The sequence below is a fragment of the Anser cygnoides genome, chromosome 3 (assembly GCF_040182565.1).
Source record: "Anser cygnoides isolate HZ-2024a breed goose chromosome 3, Taihu_goose_T2T_genome, whole genome shotgun sequence".
NCBI lineage: Eukaryota > Metazoa > Chordata > Aves > Anseriformes > Anatidae > Anser > Anser cygnoides.
Window position 1 is genome coordinate 49,995,879 of NC_089875.1, and position 21,973 is coordinate 50,017,851.

Below are 21,973 nucleotides of genomic sequence, written 5' to 3' on the forward strand. Positions count from 1 at the left end.
CATTTGAAGGCATGCCTTTCCCTACAGCCAGACTCTCCTGGAGGTAGCTGTAACCTACTGAAAGGGAACTCCCTTCCAGCCCGGGGTGAGAGATTTTATGTTTGTTTGTTTTTATTCTCCCTTCCTTTGCATTCATTGTGTGGAAGTGTTAGTGGAGGAGTTGGTTTGTAAGATAGGAGCCCCCGTGACGTGGGTGCATGTGAATTAACCAGCTTAGTCATGATATTCTAGCTCCAAAACCTCATGAAAGGGGGTGGGGAAGACTAGAAATCTTCCTTACACTAGAAATCTTGGACCAGCCCTGCTTGGGAGCAAGACATTTTTTTTTATTTTTTTTCCCCCTATATAGCCTGACTGGTGTACAAAGAGGAGGCTTGCACTGGTTATCTGCACTGTGGAGGAGGCTAAGAGAATGTGTATGAGTGACCTTGTGCTGTTAGGCCACTGCAGGAAGTTTTTGGAAATAAATTTCTGTGGCAGATTGTGGAAGAAAGCTGGTGGCGTGATGCAAGAGCAGTGCAAACTGACATTGCTAGTCATTGCTTGAGAGCCACAGAGAGAAGGGAGGCTGGGAAGAAAGGAAAAGAAAGAGGGGAAAGATTAGGGAAAGAAAAGCATTTAAAACTGAAAGGCTGGCGGGTGGTGTTTACTGTATTTAATACAGAAGCAGTCAGTGCCTGCTTTGTGTTCCTGCAGTGACTGCAGGAGCACACCAGCAACAAATGGGCATGTGAGGTGAGGAGTAGGGACATACTTCTGCAGGGTTTATACGGACAAAAATCCTGCTCTTGTGAAGCCTGCAGGATCCAAGTACATACCGAAATATTTGTATCTGTACTTCTTTGGAATATATTGGAGACTGAAAATATGAAGAGCTTTATGTATGTGGCATACCTGTATAGTGAGATTCCTGATGTATTATTATTCATTTTGTTCAAATTTTTAGGAAAAGACAAAACAAAGCACTTGAAGGGAGATGACTTTGAAGTTGTTTTTTGTTTTTTTTTTTTTTTTTTTTTTTTTCCTCAGGTAAAGTTGGCTTTTTCTTCAAGAGGACCTCACAATCATCATCTGTACATGTTTATTTCAGGCAAGAGGCTTAATGACAGTCGAGATCAAAAAAGAGAAACTCCTGTCTGACCGTCATTCTTTCTGTCATAGCTAGGGTTCCTAGCTAAGCAAAAGACAAACAAAAACCTGTCACAAACTTCTTTTCCTGTGGTTGTTTTCTGCCCTACGATGTGATTGTAGATTCTGTAAAGGTTTGCAGATTGGTGGGTTTTTACTTTTCAATTTTGCTGTGTTTTGGAGAGTGGAGGGCTTTTGTTATGTTTTTTTAAAACAAAACCTGCTCTCTTGGAAAGATGTTGTGTGTGTTTGTCACAAGGTAGTTCTTAGTAGAGCAAGTCTGGGAGCTTAGCCATGTATTTGTTTCCTCACTTCCCTATCTCTACATCTCTCTCGCTGGGATGTGAACATCTTTGGCTGTCATTGGGAAATCCGTTTCCAACCAGCGATATCCTTGCTGTAACGCGTGGCAGCTTGGGTCTCTGAGCATTGCTTTGATGCATAATAGCAGCCATTGAGTAATAGGTACTCCTGCCACCATAGTAGTTATCTGCTTTGATTAGGGGTAAACAGAAGGACTGACAAGTCAGTCATTTATCTGTACCTTAAACGTGTTTTTATCGTATTAAAGTAATGTTATTTGAATAGAGATTGTTTATTAGCCTGGCTGTAACACTGTTAGATGAAATTCATTCATGTCACTAATGCCTGTTCTCCAGTGTACAGCACGATGTCATCCAAAAGCTTCAGGCAATTAACTGAGCTAATGATGACTGAAAAAGTGGAAGACTTGTTCCTGCCTGTTCTCTGTTTTCATTTCCCAGTTGAGGCCAGTGGGGGACATAAACTGAAAGGGTTTCAGACATGTTTCAAGGGCCAGCCTGGTTTTGATCTTCCCTGAGGTGCATGAGGATGTGCGGAGCTCTGGGGTTTACCTCAAGCCGGGAGAGCATCTCAGGTGTCTCATCCTTCCAGCAGAGATGTATGCCCCGAGAAGGGGGTGCTTTTCTCTGAGCAGAGAACAGCCCCTCGCATTGGACCTTTGCTTCAGTCCAGAAGTTTTGTGGTAGCTTTGTCAGGAAGCTTTGTCAGGAAACATTGTCCCTTACCACCTTCTCCTCTTCATCGTGACAGACGGTTCTCATTCGTCCTGTGATCTCCCTAGACCTTCCCAGGGGGTTCCTCAAGGAGAGGCGCTGCTTTTAGGCACCCTCTTCCTGCCCCCATCCCTCCCTTGCTTAATCATTTCATCAACTAAAGCATGTGCGGATGTACTTCCTATTAATAACTCCTCTTGGCTCTGCACACTTTGCCAGCCACCCCCCTTATCTTTAGCCTGGGGATGGCAGTTCTTCATCCAGTCTGAGCTATTGGCTCTGCTCTGAATGATTGATACACTCCTGGCAAATGTAAAATGCATCTGTTGTAGCAGGACACACAACTGCTACTCCTGACAAGTTAAAAGGATGATGCATAAGGTGTACGTGCAGCAGGCCTGCTTCCAGATGTCTTGTCCAAGCTGCCTTCTGGTCTATAATTGTGCAGTTTTTAGAGGTTCCTCTCTTTATGCATTTCATTTAATTGATTCGCAATTGCTGCTTTTGTAACTGTCTGCCACTTAACTCGTGTTTTTAGATGCCACTTCTTTTTTGTTTGTTTGTTTATTTGCTTGGTAAAGCACTGTACTGAATAGTAATGTAACTCTCAACAGAAAAAAAAAAAAAGAATTTTTCTATCTGATGTAGTTCAATCTCCATTTCATTGTGGGGCAACGACAGTGTAGCTTAAAATCAAGAGAAGTTACATGTCAGGGATTCTTGTACTGGACAGTCTCAGCTGGCAGAAGCATATCAGTAGAGAAGGTGTGAATAGAATTAAGGAAGTTTAATAAAACAGAGGAAAGCTTTAAATGGAACCTTTCAACATTCAACTTTTGAACATGGCTATGTTTCTCTGGCCGTTTCTGGGGCTTGGGACAATGTTAGATTCATGTGTGTCCATGTTTTTGGTTCCAGCAACCAAATTAAAATGCAGCCTTTCCATTTACTGTGGTACTATTTGGATCAAGACCCTAGTCCTGGTCACCTTGAACAGGACAGAGGCTTTCAGGACAGAGGGTCTAGTCCTGACACAGCTGTAGCCAGAGCTGGCGTCAGTGTTTTCTCGCAGTTGTCTGAAATGGGCACATCACCTTGGAAAGAGCTTTCCCAGGCAGTAGCTATTCTGCTGCGAAGATGCTGAAGTCTGCTGGGTGTGCAGAGTGCCTCAGACAACAGTCCCCACTGAACGGATGAGTTTGAGGACTGGTGCCTGCTCTGCCTACACCCTGACGGGGAGAATGCGCTGGGTCTGCCAACACCTCTGGCTCTTTGCTCGGGACTGTTGTTGGGTTACTGGCCTGAGTGGTCAGACTGAGTACAAAATGCAGTCACTGGCTGTGCTGTCGCCCATATTGCATGTAAGATGTCCTGAGAGCATGGCAGTTTGAGCCTGTACAGCCAGGAGCCAAGTGATGCTGATGTGGAATGAGGTCTGATTTGTTGTCAGTGCTTCCACAGGTTTTCGGCTGGCAGAACTCCTAGGAAGGAGTATGAGGACCAGTGTATAGTGCAAATAGGCTTGTTTGTTTTTCCTACAAGCTTGTTTCATTCTTCATGTAATGCTGTTGTATTGAAAACCATAAATGCTAATTTTACGTGTATCTTGATAATACATTTTTAACTTTAAATTTGTAATTTTCAAATAAGTGAAACTCCTCAATATCACTGTGAAACATTTCTACTCCCTCCTTCCATGCCATCTCTTTATCTCCCTTTTCTCCCCTGCCTCCCCTGCCTTGCCCTTTTTTTGCCCTGTGGTGTCGAGGCAACTGATGCTTTTCAACACATTAATAATTTGTGGCTTTGCATATACTTTGTACATTCATTTATGTCTTGTTCTTTATTTTAGAGATGGTGATGTTATTGGAATGGTGGTCAGGCACCGATTGCACCCTCTACACTGATCCAGAGAGTTACCACAAGTATGGGAAGGAGAATGCCATTGTAATTCTTAATCACAACTTCGAAATTGACTTTCTCTGTGGTTGGAACTTCTGTGAAAGATTCGGAGTCCTTGGGGTGAGTTTTGATAAGCATTAAAACAGCTTCCTCTTCTTGGGTGTGGGGAAAAAAACACACAAATTCTTTGTGTTTTTGTGAGTGTTGTGGTTTAACCCTGGCATGCAGCTAAGCACCACACAGCTGTTTGTTTGCTCCTCGCACAATGTAAAAACACAGAAAGGTAAAAGTAAGGTAAAAGTGCAAGAGCTTATAGGTTGAGAAAAGGCACTTTACTCGGTGCCGAAGGTAAAGCAAAAGAAGGAATTCATTCACTACTCCCCATCAGCAGGCACGTGTTCAGCTGTTGCCAGCAAAGCAGGGCTCATCATGGGTAACAGTTACTTGGGAAGACAAACGCAGTTGCTCTGAACATGCTTCTACCCTCCTTCTTTCCCCAAGCTGTTACTGTTCAGCACAATGCCCCATGACATGGGACACCCCTCTGGCCAGCCCAGGCTGTCCTGGCTCTGTCCCCCCCCAGCTCCTGGTGCACCCCCAGCTTCCTCGCTGGCAGGGCAGTGCCAGGAGCAGATGAGTCCTGGGCTCTGTGTGAGCACTGCTCTGCAGCAAGTGAAACATCCTAAATCCAGAACAGAGCAACATGCCAGCTACAGTGAAGAAAATTAACTCTATCCCAGCTAAAACTGTGACAGTAAGTTAAGAGATCTCTGTTCAAATTTCATGCTGTCGTCAGGACTTAGAGGCGTGAACCTAAGTCAGTGCAGTGGAATTACATGGAATACTGGGTTAGGGTTGTTTAGGCGTTCATAGAAATATTAAAAGTATTGCAGTTACAGCTGATGAAGGAGGTATTTTTAGCCTGTAGAGGCTTTACAGTTGTTTCTTTCAGTGTGCTTGCTAGGTACCTATATGGTTGATTGTGCTGCAGAAGGATGAGCTACTTGTGATACTTTCCCAGTAAATTGTAGAATTTGTTTGCCTTCTCTAGAGTTGTCTTCCAAATCCACCAAAACCATAGCTAGAGCTTGAATGATGTAGTTTCTGTTGTTTCTCGGAATGAAAGGGCTGCCATCTAAAGTGAAAGCACTAACCAAGTGCTAACTAATAAAGAGTGGGAGGATGGGTTATCCACAATTGAATATACTCTTACGTTAAGCTAGGAGTATGTGTGCATGTGTTTTCGATTTTTCTTGGTTCCCCGGTTAGTTCATGGAGATGATTCTAGCACCTCTCCTAAGCTGGTTTGATTTAATTCTGTGATACTGATGACATTTTCTGCTGACAAGAGACTAAGAAAACAGTTTCACCCTCCAAAGAAAGCAGACTAATACCTCATTTTGGCAGTCTTCTCTAGTATCCTCTTCTAACCTTGCTACTGAATGCTGTTAAAAGTCCTGAACTTGTGTGAACCTATGACTTCTTGTGGCCTTTCCTTTTGGCTCTTTGCATTTGCTGGATATTTACGCACCGCTTGAATCCCTTTCAAATTAGTCATGAACGTCTGCTTTAAAACAAACAAATTCCACAAAGATGAAAAAAAAAACACACCACCACCAACAAAAATAAACAATAACAACAAAAACAAAACAACCTTAAAAACCTGGAGGGAAATAAACCAAAGGACTGCAGGTCCTGCATATCAGTGAAATGGCTGTTGGCTCCTCATTACTGTGGAACAATTTTACTGTCATGTCTAGGCCTCAAGTACAGAGCTGGAAAATATCATCAAAGACAGCAATAGATGTAGGGAAATGTGTTCACGGCAGACAGATATATGTGCCAAAAGCATTCTCCTTTCTATATGCTCATTATACGGTGGTTCATTAGTATAGTCTGTCTAATTTTATAGGCCTAACAATGACAGATCTCTAGATAAAGCTGTACTGTAGAAGGTCAGGAGCTTCTTCAGAAAGCAGCATTGTGGAAAATTAAAGGACTGTTTCTGTACAAACTAATAGGGGCCTACAGGGTCAGAAATCTCTTGTTTTACGTTAGTGTTGTGTGGTTGGATTGAATTTCATTAGCTTTAATTATTTTTTAATAGTTTTCCCAAGTTAATTGGGATTATGTTTTAATTTTGTGTATTGCTCCCTACACATAAGAAGACCACTGCATAAAAGCATTAGCTATTGCATAATTACTGTGCTGCGCTAACTGAAAACACTGCTGTCTTTAGATGCTGAGTTATTACTCAGTTTATATCTTCACTAATCTTAGGGATCGTTTAGGAACTGATATATCTTTTTGTAATTACTTCTTAAAACTATTTCGGTCTTGATTAATGTACTGTGGTTTTACTTTCCAGAAACTGTTCCAGGAGGAAATGGTTCCCATGTGCTCTTACTTGCGTAGATGTCTTAACACAGGAAAGCAGTTTATTTCCCTGTTGGGGTAACCAGTCAAGGTTCATCATAAGCCATCAAAACAAACAAAAAAGCCCAACACCCCCTTCCCCAACTGTCATCCTAGATTTGTTTCCTTACAGGATTTACTGTACTGGCATACTGGTGCTTGGTTTGGTGCAGCACAGGAGTGGATGAATGCCTGGCGGTGCAGGGTATAGCTTGGTGTGACTTTGTGCTGCCTTACACCAGCTTGTGTAATTGTATTGTGCAATACTGCAGGATTTGGTGTGGCAGCACAATTAAGAATGTAAAAGCCCTTATGCTGAAGGCTCGTCTTGCACTGTCTTGAACAGAGGCCAGAAGCAAATGTTTGAGAGAGAGTTGCAAGAACAAGGCGAGCATACAGAGAAATTTTGAAGGGTTGTCCGAGCCCCTAGCAATTTGTGGCTCGGGGACTTTGTGAGCTAATGGTGTTTTATATTTAATGTGGTTTAGTTTTACACTGCAAAGAGTCTATGCAAACTTTTTAGGCATTTATCAACATCCCGCTAAGCTAATTATGTACTCACTGCTGTTGAAAGGGAAATTTTGACCATGCCATCCTATCTTCTGCATCAGTTCTGGTGTTTGTCTGACCGGTATTAGCACGTTTCAGGCACCTCTTCTCTTTCTCGTGCCATACCTAGTTCTGTGAAAGAAAGGAAAGATGACTGGGGAGGGTGAAGAGAGAGAAGACAAAGACAATTCATGGCTGAAGGAGTGGAACTGATTGCGTTTAGCTGCAGAAGGCGGACAGAATGGCTTTGTTGTGATATCCAGCAGTACCCTACAGCCATGGCAGATGATGGCCATGCTCTTAATGATATTGTAAGTGTGCGCCCAAACTCTGTTTAACGCCTTGAACTTCTGTTAAATGAAGCCACTAATTCTAGGGTTTGGTGGTGCTGTGCTTGGTTGTTTTGTTGTTGTTGGGTTTTTTTTGAGTTTTGAGGGAGTAGGTAAAAAGAAAAAACCTGCCATTTCTGGCATTTATTTTACTTTTACATTTTTACATTTACATTTATTTACTTTTTACATTTTTACATACTTTTGGATATGATTTTTTATGATACTTTTGGCGCACCCATTCAAAATGCTAGGAGGTACTGGCTCAACAGTGCTGAGTGAGAGCCAGAGATCTATTCATTTACAGTGGAGAAGGAGAAAACCCCATCAAGAAGCAATTCTGTGTTCTCTTTTTCTCTTGCAAGTTATTCTAGGCATAGATTGTCTTGCCAGTTGCAGTTGGGCTCCATGTAGCTGAAGCTGCTGGTGCGTGTTTGCAGCACCAAACCATAGAAGATTTTTGGTGGTTGCTAGAAATTAGAAGGAAGCAGACTGCACAAAGCCTACAAGTCAACAGGGATTTCAACCAAAATTATGAATCACTTGCATCTATATTCCACTTGTGTTCTTAGTGAAGAGATCTTCCTCCTCCATTTTCACCCCGACAGCCATCAGCCACACTTACCTGCCTCCTTGCTCAGTGATGTGTGCAGGAGCATGTAGCCCCAAAGCAGGGAATAGAATATGGGGGATGCTCAATGTCAAGTCAGCATCATCTGCTATGGGACAGGCTTCCATTTCTTAATAAAACGCACCAGGAGGAGCGTGACTGTGACGTTGTGGGTGCTCTGCTTTTCCATGCTGTGCTGGCACAATGGCTGGGGCCGACTCTGGTGAGCCTGGGCTTTGCCTGCTTGTGTTGACAGGTCCCTGTGCTGTGCTGCACCCTTCAGTTTTCTTGACTGTGATATTCGACCTAGGTCCTGTATCGGCATTTAAGCACATCAGTAACATTAAGTTTTTCAAGGTGTGTGCCAAGCAGCCCTTTGAAAACAGGCCTGCTGGAAGCAAGAACTCTCAATCAAGAAACAGGCATTTTCTGAGGAAGGAGATGTTGTTCAGGACTTGAACCAAAAGCACACTAGTACACTCCCTGCCAGGACTCACTGTTACCCTTCTGGTTCAGTGCTAGATATAACAAAGCAGTGCTAAAATAGCTTTTTAATCAGTTTAGTAACCCTTTTCCTGAGATGAAGATATTTATATGAGCAAAAATTGCCTCCACTTTAAAGCTAAGTCTACTGGTTCATCTGTTCATTTTCCATTGAACACAGGTAATGCTAAGCATATGTAATCATTTTAAACCACAATTATCTGTTCCATATGCCAGAAAAAAAAATTTAAATAAAAAGTTATTTATATTGAAGCTTGCTGTTGGAAGAACTGAACATTGCCTTAAAAAAAGGTGTGAGAAGAGTCTTCTGCTAGATTACTGCTTGGAACTGATAGATATGTGAATACTGATTACTTCCCAATGCTCATTCATTTGTATATTTCAGTATATTAATAGGAGTTGTATGATTGTTCAGGTAGGCAGATAAAAACACGTTATTACTTGTATTTAGTACAGCATCTTAACATATGCTTGGGTGTTACATCCACTAAAATATTGCTTTGTTACCTTTCCAACGTGGAAAAGTTTTTGTTTGTTTGTTTTCTTTTTTCCTCAAATTGAAGCATTAAAAATTAGGAGCCTAGTTACATTTATGGAATCATGGCTTTGAGGCACTAAAGAAATGTATCTTTTCATCTTGATGTCCCTGAGACTACAATGTGAAAGGGTGCGAAAGAGAGCAAAAAGAATTACCAAAAGTATGTCAGTGTCGAGGGCAGCCCGTAGAGCAAGTAATTTATGAGATAAATTGCTGTTGCTAATGGTTTGCAGCTACAATAAATTTGTTTTGAAACTGGAACAAATTTTGGTAGACATCCTCAGCTTACAGGTTGATTTTGTGCTGTTTGTTCATTCTGTGATTAAGAGGTGTTGAATAACTGAGGCTGGAAACGAAAATCAGGATTTTCTTTCTGTGACAGTAAAGCTATGTGAACACATCTAAAGCGAGTTTTTAAATTTGTTTTTTATGCAATGTTAGTACAGTCATTCATGCAAGGAAAATTTCATGGGTATTCCCATCTGAACAAATGTAGTGAAAAAAAATTAACCTGGATTAAAATGCTCTTACTGTAGATAAGCCATTCCCATCCAGCAATGATTTTGTAAGATGTCTGTTGGAATTACACAATTCTGAGCATTAAAAATGTTTAACTTCCTTCAGGAAGGTAGCTTACGTTTCATAAAAAAGCAATGATTTACTCAATTTATTCTGTTGAGCAAGCTGAATTTAAGGACTACAGGTGACTTGTCATATATTCTCCAAAGCTCTCCGGTAAAGGAAGAATCGGTGGCAGAAATAACTACAGCTGTGTTCTTCCCCCCTTGTACTCAGGCAGGAGCTGTGCACGTGTAGACAGCTGAAACCGAACAGATTGCAGCTCTAGTTATTGTAGCGAGGTGGTAGCTTCTGAGAGGCCTGATGTATTCCTCCCACATGAGGAGTCTTACCCGTGCAGTGCAGGGAGAATTTCCTTCCTCCCATTAGCTCTGTGTCATCAGCCTGCCTTCTACTGCGACAGTAGGTGGGGTGCGTGAAATACAGCCTAAGGTAATTTGGTTTCTTTTTATGTTCATCTAAGGAGACGTGCACTCACGTGTCTGAAAAGCATTTTTAAATTTCAAAATGAATAGGAGTGTGCCCTGGGGAGAGCTCAAACATCAGCTCTGCTTTTGTGGCCATACCTGCGCCCTGTGACACCGTAGCTCGCATCAGGCCTGTCTCTCCTTCACCAGGGAAGGAAAACAGTGTTGGTAACGTCTCTCCTGCCCCATGTTTAACTCATACACTTAATGATGGTGAAGTATTTACTTCAGCTTGTTTTTGGGCTAGGATTCCCGTGTTTTAAAGTCTGGAGGTAGGACAGTTAGATTAGCTTGTCTTTCCTGACGCTGTGTTGTGGAGGCCTTGTGCATCCTATGCAGAGCACGATGCTGCTTGTTTATGGCATGCATGGTGATACTAAACACCTACTGTAAATAAACTTTAAAAGCGTGGTGCTTTTGTTTTGGGGTGGGGTGTTGGGGCTGAGGTGTGACACTGCTGCTGTTTTCCTAAAGAATTGGTGGCTTCCCCTGGGATTCCTTCCAACTGGGGCTGCTGGCAAAAGGCCGGCCTGCTTGGGCCTGAGGTGTGGGTTGCAGTTCCCTAAGGTTCTGGTCGTCATCCCCCAGCTGGAGACATTACATCTGCTGGGGTTTTGGGAGCAAATCATAAGCCAAGGTGTCTTCCTCAGCCTTGCATGGGAGACAGGAATGACAGAGCTTCTGGACTGGTGTGTGCGTTTTGAATGGAAGTTGTACGTGGCCTGTAACAAAAAGTGCTCCTTGGAGACTTCTTTTAAAAGTATATGCCAGAATTTGGAGTTTAGATTTATTTTGAAAATGCAAAAATAACTTGTATTTTGAGTAACAGAGAAAAGGAAAAAGCAGTAGTGTGGGGAGAAAAGTAAACTGAGCTTTAAGAGAGTTAGTGGGAGGAGAGCCAGTCTCTGTCACCGGTCTGGGGAGCTGGAAGAGGAGGCTGGTCTCAGCGCTGCTGCTGCTGTGCAGTAGGGATTCATGTCCAGGAGAAACTGAAATGGCAAAAAGAGTGCCTCAGCTGCTCCCTGTGGGAGAGCAGGGCCTGGGGTCCCGGGCTAGGGCCATCACTGAAGTTCTCCAAATGGCTGAGAGAGTGCACTTTATTGCAAAGTGGTAAGTTGTTTGACAGTGGTAATTCCTGCATTCTTAGAAATGGAACTGTCTCGTGTCTTTTTCTGCTCTGCTTTTGTATAACAGCCACTTGTGAAGCTATTTATGTGCACTTGCCTTCCACTCTTATGAGCTTTTAGATAGCTTAATTATTTAAGGTATTTTCCTTCTCAAGGAAAGAAAGCAGATGAAAGAAACGAGCTGAGATAAAGAAGTAGGTCAAGTCTCTTTTCCTAGTAACCAAATGAACAACAGCAACCAAAAAATAAAAGGAAATAATTCCTGCTGCTGATAATTTCTATCAGTAAATAATTTCTTCTAGTCAGATGCAATGTCTTGGAACCCATCTGTGGAGCACTGGCATGGAACAGCTTATAATGATATCAGGGATAGAAACTGGACTGTAATTGCTCCATCTATCCTCTAGGAAAATGTCACCATCTTTCAGGAATGCTGAAATGGTTTTTGTGTATACGCATGCAGGCATACCATTTTATTCACGAAATAGCAAAGTGAAAGGTAAAACAGCTCGCCAAGGCACAGTGGCTTGGAAGATAGGAAATGAGCAAGTCGATCAGTTCTTGTGCCCAAAGGGACATCAGTCTGAGGTAACTGGGACTGAGTTCTGGAGTTAGATTTGAGATTTGGAACAAGTTGAATGCTTGAAAAGCCATAGACTTCTTATGGAGAGTCTGGACAAATCAATTCAGCGTCTGTCACACCTGTGAGACAGAAACAGTACTTATTTTATTCTAGAAGGATGCTCTGAACAGAAGCTTACTAGTGTATTTCTGCCCTTCCATAAACAAGTCTGAACAGAAACAAAGTATTTTTATTTCTGCTGTTATTTCTAGCCTTGCTTAAGGTTTCCTCCATTGGTAAAGCATGTGTGAAACAGGTGCATGCATCAATATGCTGTTGTGCAGCAAAGGCTCTGTGAATCTGTTTCTCATTCAGAATGGTTTTCTTGTCATGATGAGGTGTCCTGGCTTTGGGAACAGGCAAGCTTCACTGCACAGGGTCTGGTTAAGAATTTTATTTTATGTGGTTTGAGTCTTTTGCATGGATTCCTCCGCATCTGAAGGAATTTGGCTAGTGTTTTGGGTTTCAGGGTTTGGGCAGGATTGGCATACATACATACATACATGTATATATTTCATACCAAAAGTCTTTTGTCATGCAGATACTGGGATCAGATTTGACTGTTGTGTCATGCAAGGATAACTTCCTTGTTTTGCTTCTGTACTGGTTTTAAAACTGGGACAGGTCAGTAAATGAATCAAGATGTAAATGTCTAACTTTGCATGTGTCATGTCCGTACAAAACCCAGTAAGTGGTGCGATTGCGCCTTACTTCCTTTCACTCCGTCTTGCAGAGTTCCAAAGTGCTGGCGAAGAAGGAGCTCTCCTACATGCCTATCATTGGCTGGATGTGGTATTTCCTAGAGATAGTCTTCTGCAAGCGTAAGTGGGAGGAAGATCGGAAAACAGTCATGCAGAAGTTGCTGAATCTCCGGGACTACCCTGAAAACTTTTGGGTGAGTGATGACTAATGAATGTTGTGGGAGGTGTTGTAGTGCTTGGCGGGATGAAGGCGTACGCAATACATGATAGTCACCAGGTTGCTCCTGAGAACTTTGATTCATGAACCTCCTGGCAGCATCAGGAGAATATTATCTGAGAGTTGAGTTCTGTCTGGAATTTCCAATGTAATTGTCTCTACTGCCTGTTTGCTAACTCTATAGTATGGAGCTCCGTGGATGTTACTTCAAAAATTCCTACACTGCGATCAACTCAATAGTTGACTTTGCAGGATTTGCAGTCCTCTAAATGTAGGAGCTGTAGAGGGGTAGATGCAGGTGTTCATGGCGCTCTGTGACTCGTAAAAAATGCTGAATTCCTTTTCGTGAACATAGGCAGTTCAGTACTAATTGGTAACCACAAATTACCACCATTCTTTATTTACTGCTGTGGAGTATCACTGAGAAGGAGTTGTACATGTATTGAGAGATCCAGATGCAGGTGTACAGCTGGATTTATTCCAGTGTGGTGTTTTAATCTGCACTCATTTGTTGACATAATTTCAAAAGGTACAGCAGTAGTTAGAAAGTGAGAGCATGCTAGCTGGTTTAGGAGGATTTTCTTACCAGTTTCTTTATGTTTCATTCTGACTGCTTAACATTATGCACGTGGTACATGAGTAAAAATGCTCTTAGACAGGCTGGATCTGAAGCTGGCTACTTAGACAGTTTTCTTTAGGTTCTCTGTGGGCTAAATTCTTGTTGTGGGTTATTGAGACTTAGCTGATGTTATTTGGTACTGCTCTCTGATGTGATAGTTTGCATTAAGGTCTGGCGGAAAGCAGCTGAGCAAGTGATAAATCTCCAAAGATCTGTGCTCTCCGCTGCCTGCCACTGGCAAAATTGTAATTGTTCATGTCAGAGCAGTTGTGCTGTGTAGCTCATAAGGGACTGAGACCTACTGTTGTCCTGCATCTACTGCCCTACGTTTGTTACCAGGTCAGTCTTTGGCATCAAAGTTAGTGTCTGCTGTTGCTTATGGGCCTCATGTCGTAGTGAAAGCAGATGAGCCAACAAGGCATTTCCTAGAAATGTGTTCAGTTCAGACACTTACAACTTTTAGATACTGGAGCACCTCAGCATCAGTAAGAGATCTGCAACAAGGAGAATGTTTTGTGAGTTTTCTATCATCTCTTTAGAGATAGTGACTCATTTAGAGAAATCAAGTCATTCAGACTTCAGTAGAAGAGCAGGTGTTAAAGCCCAAAGCCTAGACTTCAAACCACAGGATGGCAAGTTGTATGAGTGGGGGCAATTGAGAGTTTTTTGTTTGTTATTTCTTATTTTTTAATAGTTCCAGGGTAATTAAAGTACCAGCATATGTATGTGGCTATACCTGTCCTTGCTAGCGGTGTTCATTTGGGCCATACTGATGGGAATTAGGGAGGACTCTGGTCAGGCATATGTAGAAAACCTGAGCTGTTTTCTAACTGAAATTCTCTCTTGTTTTAGTTCCTGATTCATTGTGAGGGTACAAGGTTCACAGAACAGAAGCACCAGATTAGCATGCAGGTGGCTGAAGCCAAAGGCCTGCCCAAGCTCAAATATCACCTTCTGCCACGAACGAAAGGATTTGCTGTCACCGTGCAGTGTTTGAGAAATGTAGGTAAGGAAAGTCACAAGGAGCAATGCTAAATGGTTATTTCATGTAACTGCTGTCGCTTTGCCTTGCTCTTCTTTTCCCCATAGCGTGTGTCCTAGAAGAAAAGCCCTGGAATCTTTTCTGAGCTTTCTTCTACTGGTCTGTCAAAATTAAAGGTTAGGTTTGACTAGCAGAATTCATGGGCAGCTTGATTAATTTCTTACGTTTGCTTCCTTATCTGTTACTGTATTGGGGGATCCCAAGTTACAGGTTTCCTACCTATTCCCAAATGATAATATTTCTTAGTATATACTGTGTTACTAAGAAATACTATTCCCAGTGAAGCCAATACATCACTTTATTACTTCAGAGAATCTAAGAAAGTGTCTTAAATGTTTAGTTGTGGTAAATATAAGTAAAATTTTTTTATCAAAAAATACTCTGCTTTAAATTTCTGTGTAGATGTACTCTAGAGTTTCTTAGTGGCCTTTGCAGAGTAGAGGGCAGTAAACCATTTCTGAAGATATATGTAGGAGAAGTTTATAAATTAATTACGGAATATGAGTAAATTTTTCCTTGTTAAAGTTGTTCTGTACCCCTCACCCTCCTTCTGGTTACCTGAAATAGATCTACCAACTCTAGAGTGCCATCAGTAAGAACATGGCACTCTAGGCCATTCCTTTAAAGTGATCTTCTTTGACTAATAAAATCCAGCTAAGTCTTCTGCTCTGTACTTCATGAACAAAGGAAAGACAGTGCTAAGTAGCTATAGTGTTACACTTTGGGGTTTGGTGGATTTATGTGGTGTTAGAAGGCTGACATAAGAACGACAAAGTAGTGGTTTAGAAGAAAATGTTCTACCATGACTGAAGTTAATGTCAAAACTCCTTTTTGTCTTTGAAGACATGTTTTCATCTGGCTTATCTGGGGTAGCTGCTGTAAAAAAAGCTTTGCAGTCAGCTGTCTTGCTGTCTGTCATGTCTCTTTTTTGTATCTTCTCACAAGTCAGGTAGATGATATCACTGTTGTAGCTTGTCAGGCATCACTGATTTCCCACCCCCCAAAATGGACAGCATAGCTTGGACCTCTTCTGACATGTGAAGAAGACGGAAGTTATGTGTAGCATCCAGAGCAGCTCCCTGAAGGGCACAGTTTAACCTTCCCTTTTGAGTAAGGGCAAATGTTTTGCTGAGGAGGAGGGGAGATAGACCTGAGGCACTGAGAAGATCTGAGTCAGAACTCGCTGACCTCCAGTGCCCTGAGCTGGGAGTCAGGGACAAGTGATTTTAGTGGTGTTTTTTTCCTTGTCACTACTCAATGTAAAACAAACAAAACATGGTGTGACTGCAGACAGGTAGCTGATTTATGGGAAAGCATTTCAAAAGGAAACAATTTCAGGGATCTCAAGTGCCATTTATAAAGAGGTTTGGGCATTCATGCAATAAACTACAATAGCACTTCTTAGGATCCTAAATGTTTTGTATACTGTCAGGAAACGAAAAAGACTTAGATCCCTAAATTACCTACTTAGGAGAAGTGTTTGTTACTACCTCAAACCAGAGCCAGTCACTTGTTAAACCAAACGGGGTAAGGCTAATAACAAGGTAGTACTTCACTGTGAGGGTTCAAGAAGCAAAAAGTCATAATTTTTCATAGGTAGTTGCTGCTGAAACTGTGTAACTTAAACCCAGCCAAGAGATCTCTGAGGGAAGCAGCTGATGATCCCAGATAAGAATTGCAAGTTCTGTGGGTATGCTGATTCTTAAAGGAATACATCTAATATTTTTTAAAATTGTTCTGATGTTTTTATTGGTGATCATCTCTACCAGTTCCGTAGTAACAGACACAGTACCCAGGAACGTCATTTCTAGAGGTTGTGTGCTGTCTTAATAATTTGCTGTTAGGTTGTAGTGTAGAATTTGCTACTTGTGCTTCTCATGGAAGCAAATGAAAACATGGATCTGTTTCTAAAACACCTATCCATTACTCCCAGTGCAAATAAATGTCATAAATATTGTAAAAGTTGTATTTAACTGTTATTACTGTTGACTGCTTGTATATCAGACAGTGCCTTTCAGCTGTTTTTATTTAGTTAAGGCGTATATTAAAAAAATATAACTCTTGAAGGATTGCAGATAATTCCAACTTGTCAACTTCTTCCAATTGTGCATGCATGGAAATTGCTGTCCTAGAGGAAACACAGAAGAACAAATTCCAGAGTGATGTTTTCATGGAGGTCAATATGACTGTGTATGGGGGGTTGATTGTTTTGTTGTTGTTGTTGTTTTTTCTCATGAGCTGAATTTCAGTCCTGGATTTCTTCAGTGTTTAGTGGAGGTCCTAATCCTACCTGAGCAAGCTACCAATTTTGAGCAGATGGATGATCTTTGGCCAGAGCAATGAAATGTTAAAAGATTGTGCCAGAATGGCTGTCATACTGGCAGTACGGTGAATTCCACCTTCTCTTCCCCATGCATCTCCTGAGTCTTCACTGCAGATCATTGTGTGCTAGTATGAAGCCGTATGTAGGCATACTCAGTGCTTGCAGGTTGATTTGTTGGATGTTTGTGCAGGCATAGTCCACTGTGCCCACAAAATAATGGATGAAATTCAATTCAAGAGGCCAGTTAAAAAATAACAGTAAAAAAACAAACAAAAAAAACCCCTCTCTAAATATGTAATTCAAAGACTTCTTAAGCATTAAGTAGAGATTAAGAAAGCAAATTCCAATTTCTTAAGTATGTAGTTCTTTGTCAGAATTCTATGCAGGGAACCAAAAGCAAAGGGTAGAGTTTATTTGTGTGTGTATGTTGTTTGTTTTTTTTGTCAGAAAATAGTGATTTCAATGGAAAAATGTTTCTTTCAATTGTGATCTGTTCTAAGCCTCTGAAAAGACTTCAAAAAAATGAATTATCTTTGTTTTTTAATGAAAAAAGTTGTTTTAAGATACTTTCTCTGAGAAATGTATTATTTCATAATTAGAGCAAAACTTCTGAAGAACTGCCCAAACTAGTCTGAGAATAAGACAGTTGGAAGGTTTTGAAGATACTGTGAAGTTTTTTTTTTTGACTTGATTTAAAATGTGGAATTTCTGGACTCTTAAGCTTTTGGATGAGAGAATCATGGGCTGTCTAGCTGTAATTAAGCACAAATATGTATGTAATTGTACGTATATGCATAAAAATACCTAAAATATATAGTATGTACAAAATGCGTGTTTAATGAAAAACAATGTCAGTATGTCATGCAGTGTACTAGTGCTGCTTTGGCTGTGGAAGCTTTCTGGTAAATTTTAATCCGGTGCAGTCTTTTCTTTGACACGTCCTCCATTGTTCTTTTCCTGCATTTTCAAAATAGAAAAGCTTAGGTCTTCAGTTACTTTATACCCAAATATAATAGGGGTCTATTTACTCCTGCATACGTTGTTATCTTGGATTTGGCACTGCTTTGCCAGCAAAAGATTTCAGTGTGATACAAAAAAGAACTAGACTGAACATCAAACTACAGACCAGTCACAGACTGGAAAGGGATTTGTTTAGCTGGAGTGAAGGAAAACTCTGTGTATGGCCTATGATAAGATGGAACATAAGATGTTCCTGATCAACGCTGCACAACTTTTTCAGAACAAGAGAATCATTTTCTAATGTGTCTGAACAAGAACCCAAGTCATCTCAAAATTCAAATGTAGGTGTCTCCTAGAAGACAAAAGTAACAAGTGCTGGACACATCATACTTTCCTGTATTGTTTTCATGTTGTCATTATTCTTTAATAATTTGAGATTATTCTAAGCTAACAAATTTACCTTGTACAAACCAAATTAAGCTCTTGTCTTCCCTCAATTACATTGGATCAGTAAATTAGAGTGGATTAGTAAAATCCTTATTCACTAAGAAGCTTTAAAGTGGAGGTAGGTAATTTATTCAAAAAAATAAATTCCTATTTTTATTGTACAATGAAGGTAATGTGCTGGAAGCAGATTTTGGCTTATGGTTTGTAGTTTTGAGCTTGAGCTAAAATCCCAACTGTAGTAGAAAAAAATAGACTTAGTAGTGAGGGATACAGTCTGTGTACAGTGACACAGTTTTGGCCTCTATTTTTGGGCTTTCTTTGCAGCACTAAATCTGGGCTGTTCTGTTCTAGGCTATGAATTCTGCTTTGCAGTAACAAACTCTGTGGGGGAATTTCTGCTGGGTTGTATGTTGTGACCAAGCCATATCAATCTCACACTGATAAACTTCAAAAATGAAACCAAATCTGTTCTGTGTAATAGAATGCTTCCTTATGGGGGTCAAAACCTCTCACAATAAAAATTCACTGAAGTGTTCATTATTGCAAAACTCTGGAGCAGAAAATCTGAAATACAGCAAGCTGTGGGTGAAGCGCTTTAGTCAATTTTGTTATTGTTGCTGTTATTGATCTTGGAATTCATACCATGATGCGCAATCAGTTTCAGTGCCGGGAAAATGAATTGCTCTCTGGTAATTTCCTACCGTATCAGAAACAGTCTCTTTACAGATATGTTAGAATCACAGAATGGTTTGGGTTGTAAGGGACCTTAAACATCATCTAGTTCCAGCGCCCCTGCCATAGACATGTTGGTACTATGAAGCAATCAAAAAGTTTGTTTAGCTCCAGTGTTCAAATAATCTCTTACACTTTTTCTGTAACACTTTTTCTGGTTTAAAACAATGAACACTTTTTCTGTAGAAACTGTTGACGCTGTCTAACTAAGAACGACCTTTGTTTGCAAATGCTTTTACTGTTACTGTGCAGTCCTGAACTGACAGTGTTCTCTCTGGGCTGAAAGTTTGGTTGCAGTTTAGTTGTGTGGAACTTGGATGTTGTATTCATGCAGCTGCATGTCTTCGTAACAGTAGCTCATCTCACACAGGTGATGGTCTGTTATTCTGTCTCTGCCTTTGCATTATAGCAAATGCCTCAGCTATCCAGGAACGGGCACGAAGGGGAAGTTGTTTCAAGCCCTGATTCATAGTTGGGTTAAGCCTTCTGGCTGTAGGATAGGTCTCAGACAAAGTTTACCTGTTCTCAGTCAAACTGTATGTATTGTTTATTGCTTGCGTAAGTGGTTATCTGCTTGCTTATTTAAGCAATCTTCTGCAGGGGGAGTGAGATCCCCACTCAGTTGTCTTGTTCAGTGAGTTGGGAAAGCTAACAGTTTTGGGCTTCTAGAATTTCCTATGGTATATAAACTGTTGATATGTTCCCAGCGTTCGGCATCTGTTGGGGAAGGAGACATGGGTGGCGAGTATTCATCCATTCTACTGGTGTAAGTCCTGAAAGGGTCACTGGATATTTGCCTTCTAATAACCTGCATGTTGAATATACATTGTCATCTTTACCTTGTTGATAGCTCAGACTATGGTGCTATTGCTGATGGCTCCATATGTAAATATGCTTCTTGTTTGAGAGAAAATGATTGATCTTCAATTCTATTACTACTTTAGTCACATAACCTGTTTTTCTTCTTATAGTTTCAGCAGTCTATGATTCTACCCTCAACTTCAGAAATAATGAGAATCCAACATTGCTGGGCGTTCTAAATGGAAAGAAATATCACGCAGATTTATATGTAAGGCAAGTAATCCACGTTTTAATTTCTGGCATACAGGAGGGTGTACTTGCAGTCACACTTGCACAAATAAGGAAATATTTTCGAAGAGGTAATGGACGTAGCAAGTCTCTACCAACCTGGCTTTACAGGACTCTAGATGAAAAACTCATCTGGTTTGAGCAGGGTTTCATGTCAAATTCTGTAACTATAAATACTTGAAGATCTTGTGGAGCTCTACAGATTTTGTTGTTGTTTTTTATTGATTTCTGCATGTCAGCTCAGTCACAACAGTGGAGCCTCTTTTTTAACTCACCTGGCCTCAGTGACCAAACATCTGTGAAGTGTTCAGGAGGGTTTCCTTGACTCCTGTCTCTGGCACAGTGATTTGTACTGAGGTGGAAGCCAGGCTCAGGACTCTTCCCGTCTGTTTGGTGTAGATGATATACTTGACTGCCCCTCCCTCCCTACCTAGGGTGGTTTGTATAAAGAAAAAACATTTGCCAGGATTCCGTATCGCTTACGTTTCTATAAAGATGAATGCCCCAATGGCTTCCCACAATCTTAATAAGGATGGGCCAATTCCAAAGAGCTCCATCTCAGGCTAGGTTCTATCAGCAGCACCCGTTCTGCAGGTACTTGAGGTATGTGATGATTTAGGATTGGAGCATCAGAGCCTTAGAAGTGATAACGTAAGTGATTGGGAGTTCGTAACCTCATTGTAGCTTTAATTTGCTGCTACAGTTGGTTTCTCTTGAAATAGAGTAGGGTGATGTTTTCTTTTTACCTCCCCTTTTCTGTCTGTTTAAAAAAGTATTTTCTTGAGAACTTAAATCAGAAATATTGCCTGAGAAATTCTAGATGTGCTGTGTCCTAGTTAAGAGAATACTTTGTGTTTTTTTTCTCTGATGCCTAGCTGATTAAACACAGCCCTGAGCTCCGTATGTGAGGTAGGAAATCAGTTCTTTCAAAAACTTTCTCTAGAAACAGAAAATTTCAAACCTTTGGCTAGAAAGTGGTTCTAGTGAGCTCAAATAGAATGTGTTACTGTTTCAGAAATCTAAATCTTGAGTTTCAGATGCATGTGAAAACTGAAGGTAGATCTAGAAGCAAACTATACTTTGCTGATCTGGAAGCTGTTACCACAGATTATTAAATAAATAAATAAAAGAGCGGTGGGGGGAGTACAGTGAATCTCCTGTCAGATGGATGATCTGTCTCTGTAATGCAAATGCTGTCCATCAGAGCAGAACTATTTAATATTCTTCAATTTCTCTTTGTTTACCGTTGGCAGGCGGATTCCATTAGAGGAAGTTCCAGAAGATGAGCAGGAGTGTTCTAATTGGCTCCACAAACTCTACCAAGAAAAGGTTAGTTTTTTGTCCAGACAGAACTCATGAGCCACTGGTGCTCAGTTATTTATACTCCTCGTAGACCTTTACAGTGTGCGTGTGAAGTGGTTGCGCTTTGGGGTTTTGTGGTTTTTGTTTTTCGGAACAAGTGCTCTGTTTCTCCAGATGCAAAGTGGTCTTGCACTGTCAGTCATGGTTACCTCTATTTTGTACTTAAAGAGCAGCAGGTAAAAAAATGAGGCAAGCCTCAGTGAGAGAATAGTTTTAAACTGTTCCTCAGAAAGTTGCGCAAGTATACAAAATATGCAACTGCCTGGTTGGTAGTAGAACCTTCTTCCCGTTAGAGTCACCTCCTAAATCCAGAATTAATTCTTGGGCTAAATGAGTTATATTTTGATTTAGTGCATTAAAACTTTTGTCCCTTGTTTTAGTCTGTGTCTTTTATCAAGGCAAATATCCAACATTAACAGGACAAGCTGATAAATTACTTTCACATTGTGTGCACAGAGGGCGTGCATTCAAGATTCCTGATTACATAGCACGGGGGCAGAATAAGGACAACTTGTAGATGGAGTGTGCTTGTAGAGGCCTGATGATTTTTTTTTTTCAGCTATTTGCATATGCATCCTTCAGATTTTCAGAATCTGTTTCTTGTGGTTTTTGTTTTTATGAAGAGGTAATGGTTGGGGATGTGCTCTTTGAATACACAGAGCACTCCTGTTTCA

General features: G+C 40.9%; 1 protein-coding gene across 3 annotated transcripts in view; it reads left to right on the top strand.

Annotated features, from left to right (window-relative positions):
- Positions 1 to 21,973, top strand: part of AGPAT4 (1-acylglycerol-3-phosphate O-acyltransferase 4) — a 79,246-nt gene that overhangs the window by 40,901 nt on the left and 16,372 nt on the right. For all 3 annotated transcript variants that reach the window (XM_048067786.2, XM_048067787.2, XM_048067788.2), the window contains 5 exons: positions 4,018 to 4,187; positions 12,541 to 12,702; positions 14,197 to 14,350; positions 19,820 to 19,922; positions 21,191 to 21,266. In XM_048067786.2, coding sequence (XP_047923743.1) covers positions 4,018 to 4,187; positions 12,541 to 12,702; positions 14,197 to 14,350; positions 19,820 to 19,922; positions 21,191 to 21,266 — 665 coding nt within the window. The remainder of the gene's footprint in view (positions 1 to 4,017; positions 4,188 to 12,540; positions 12,703 to 14,196; positions 14,351 to 19,819; positions 19,923 to 21,190; positions 21,267 to 21,973) is intronic.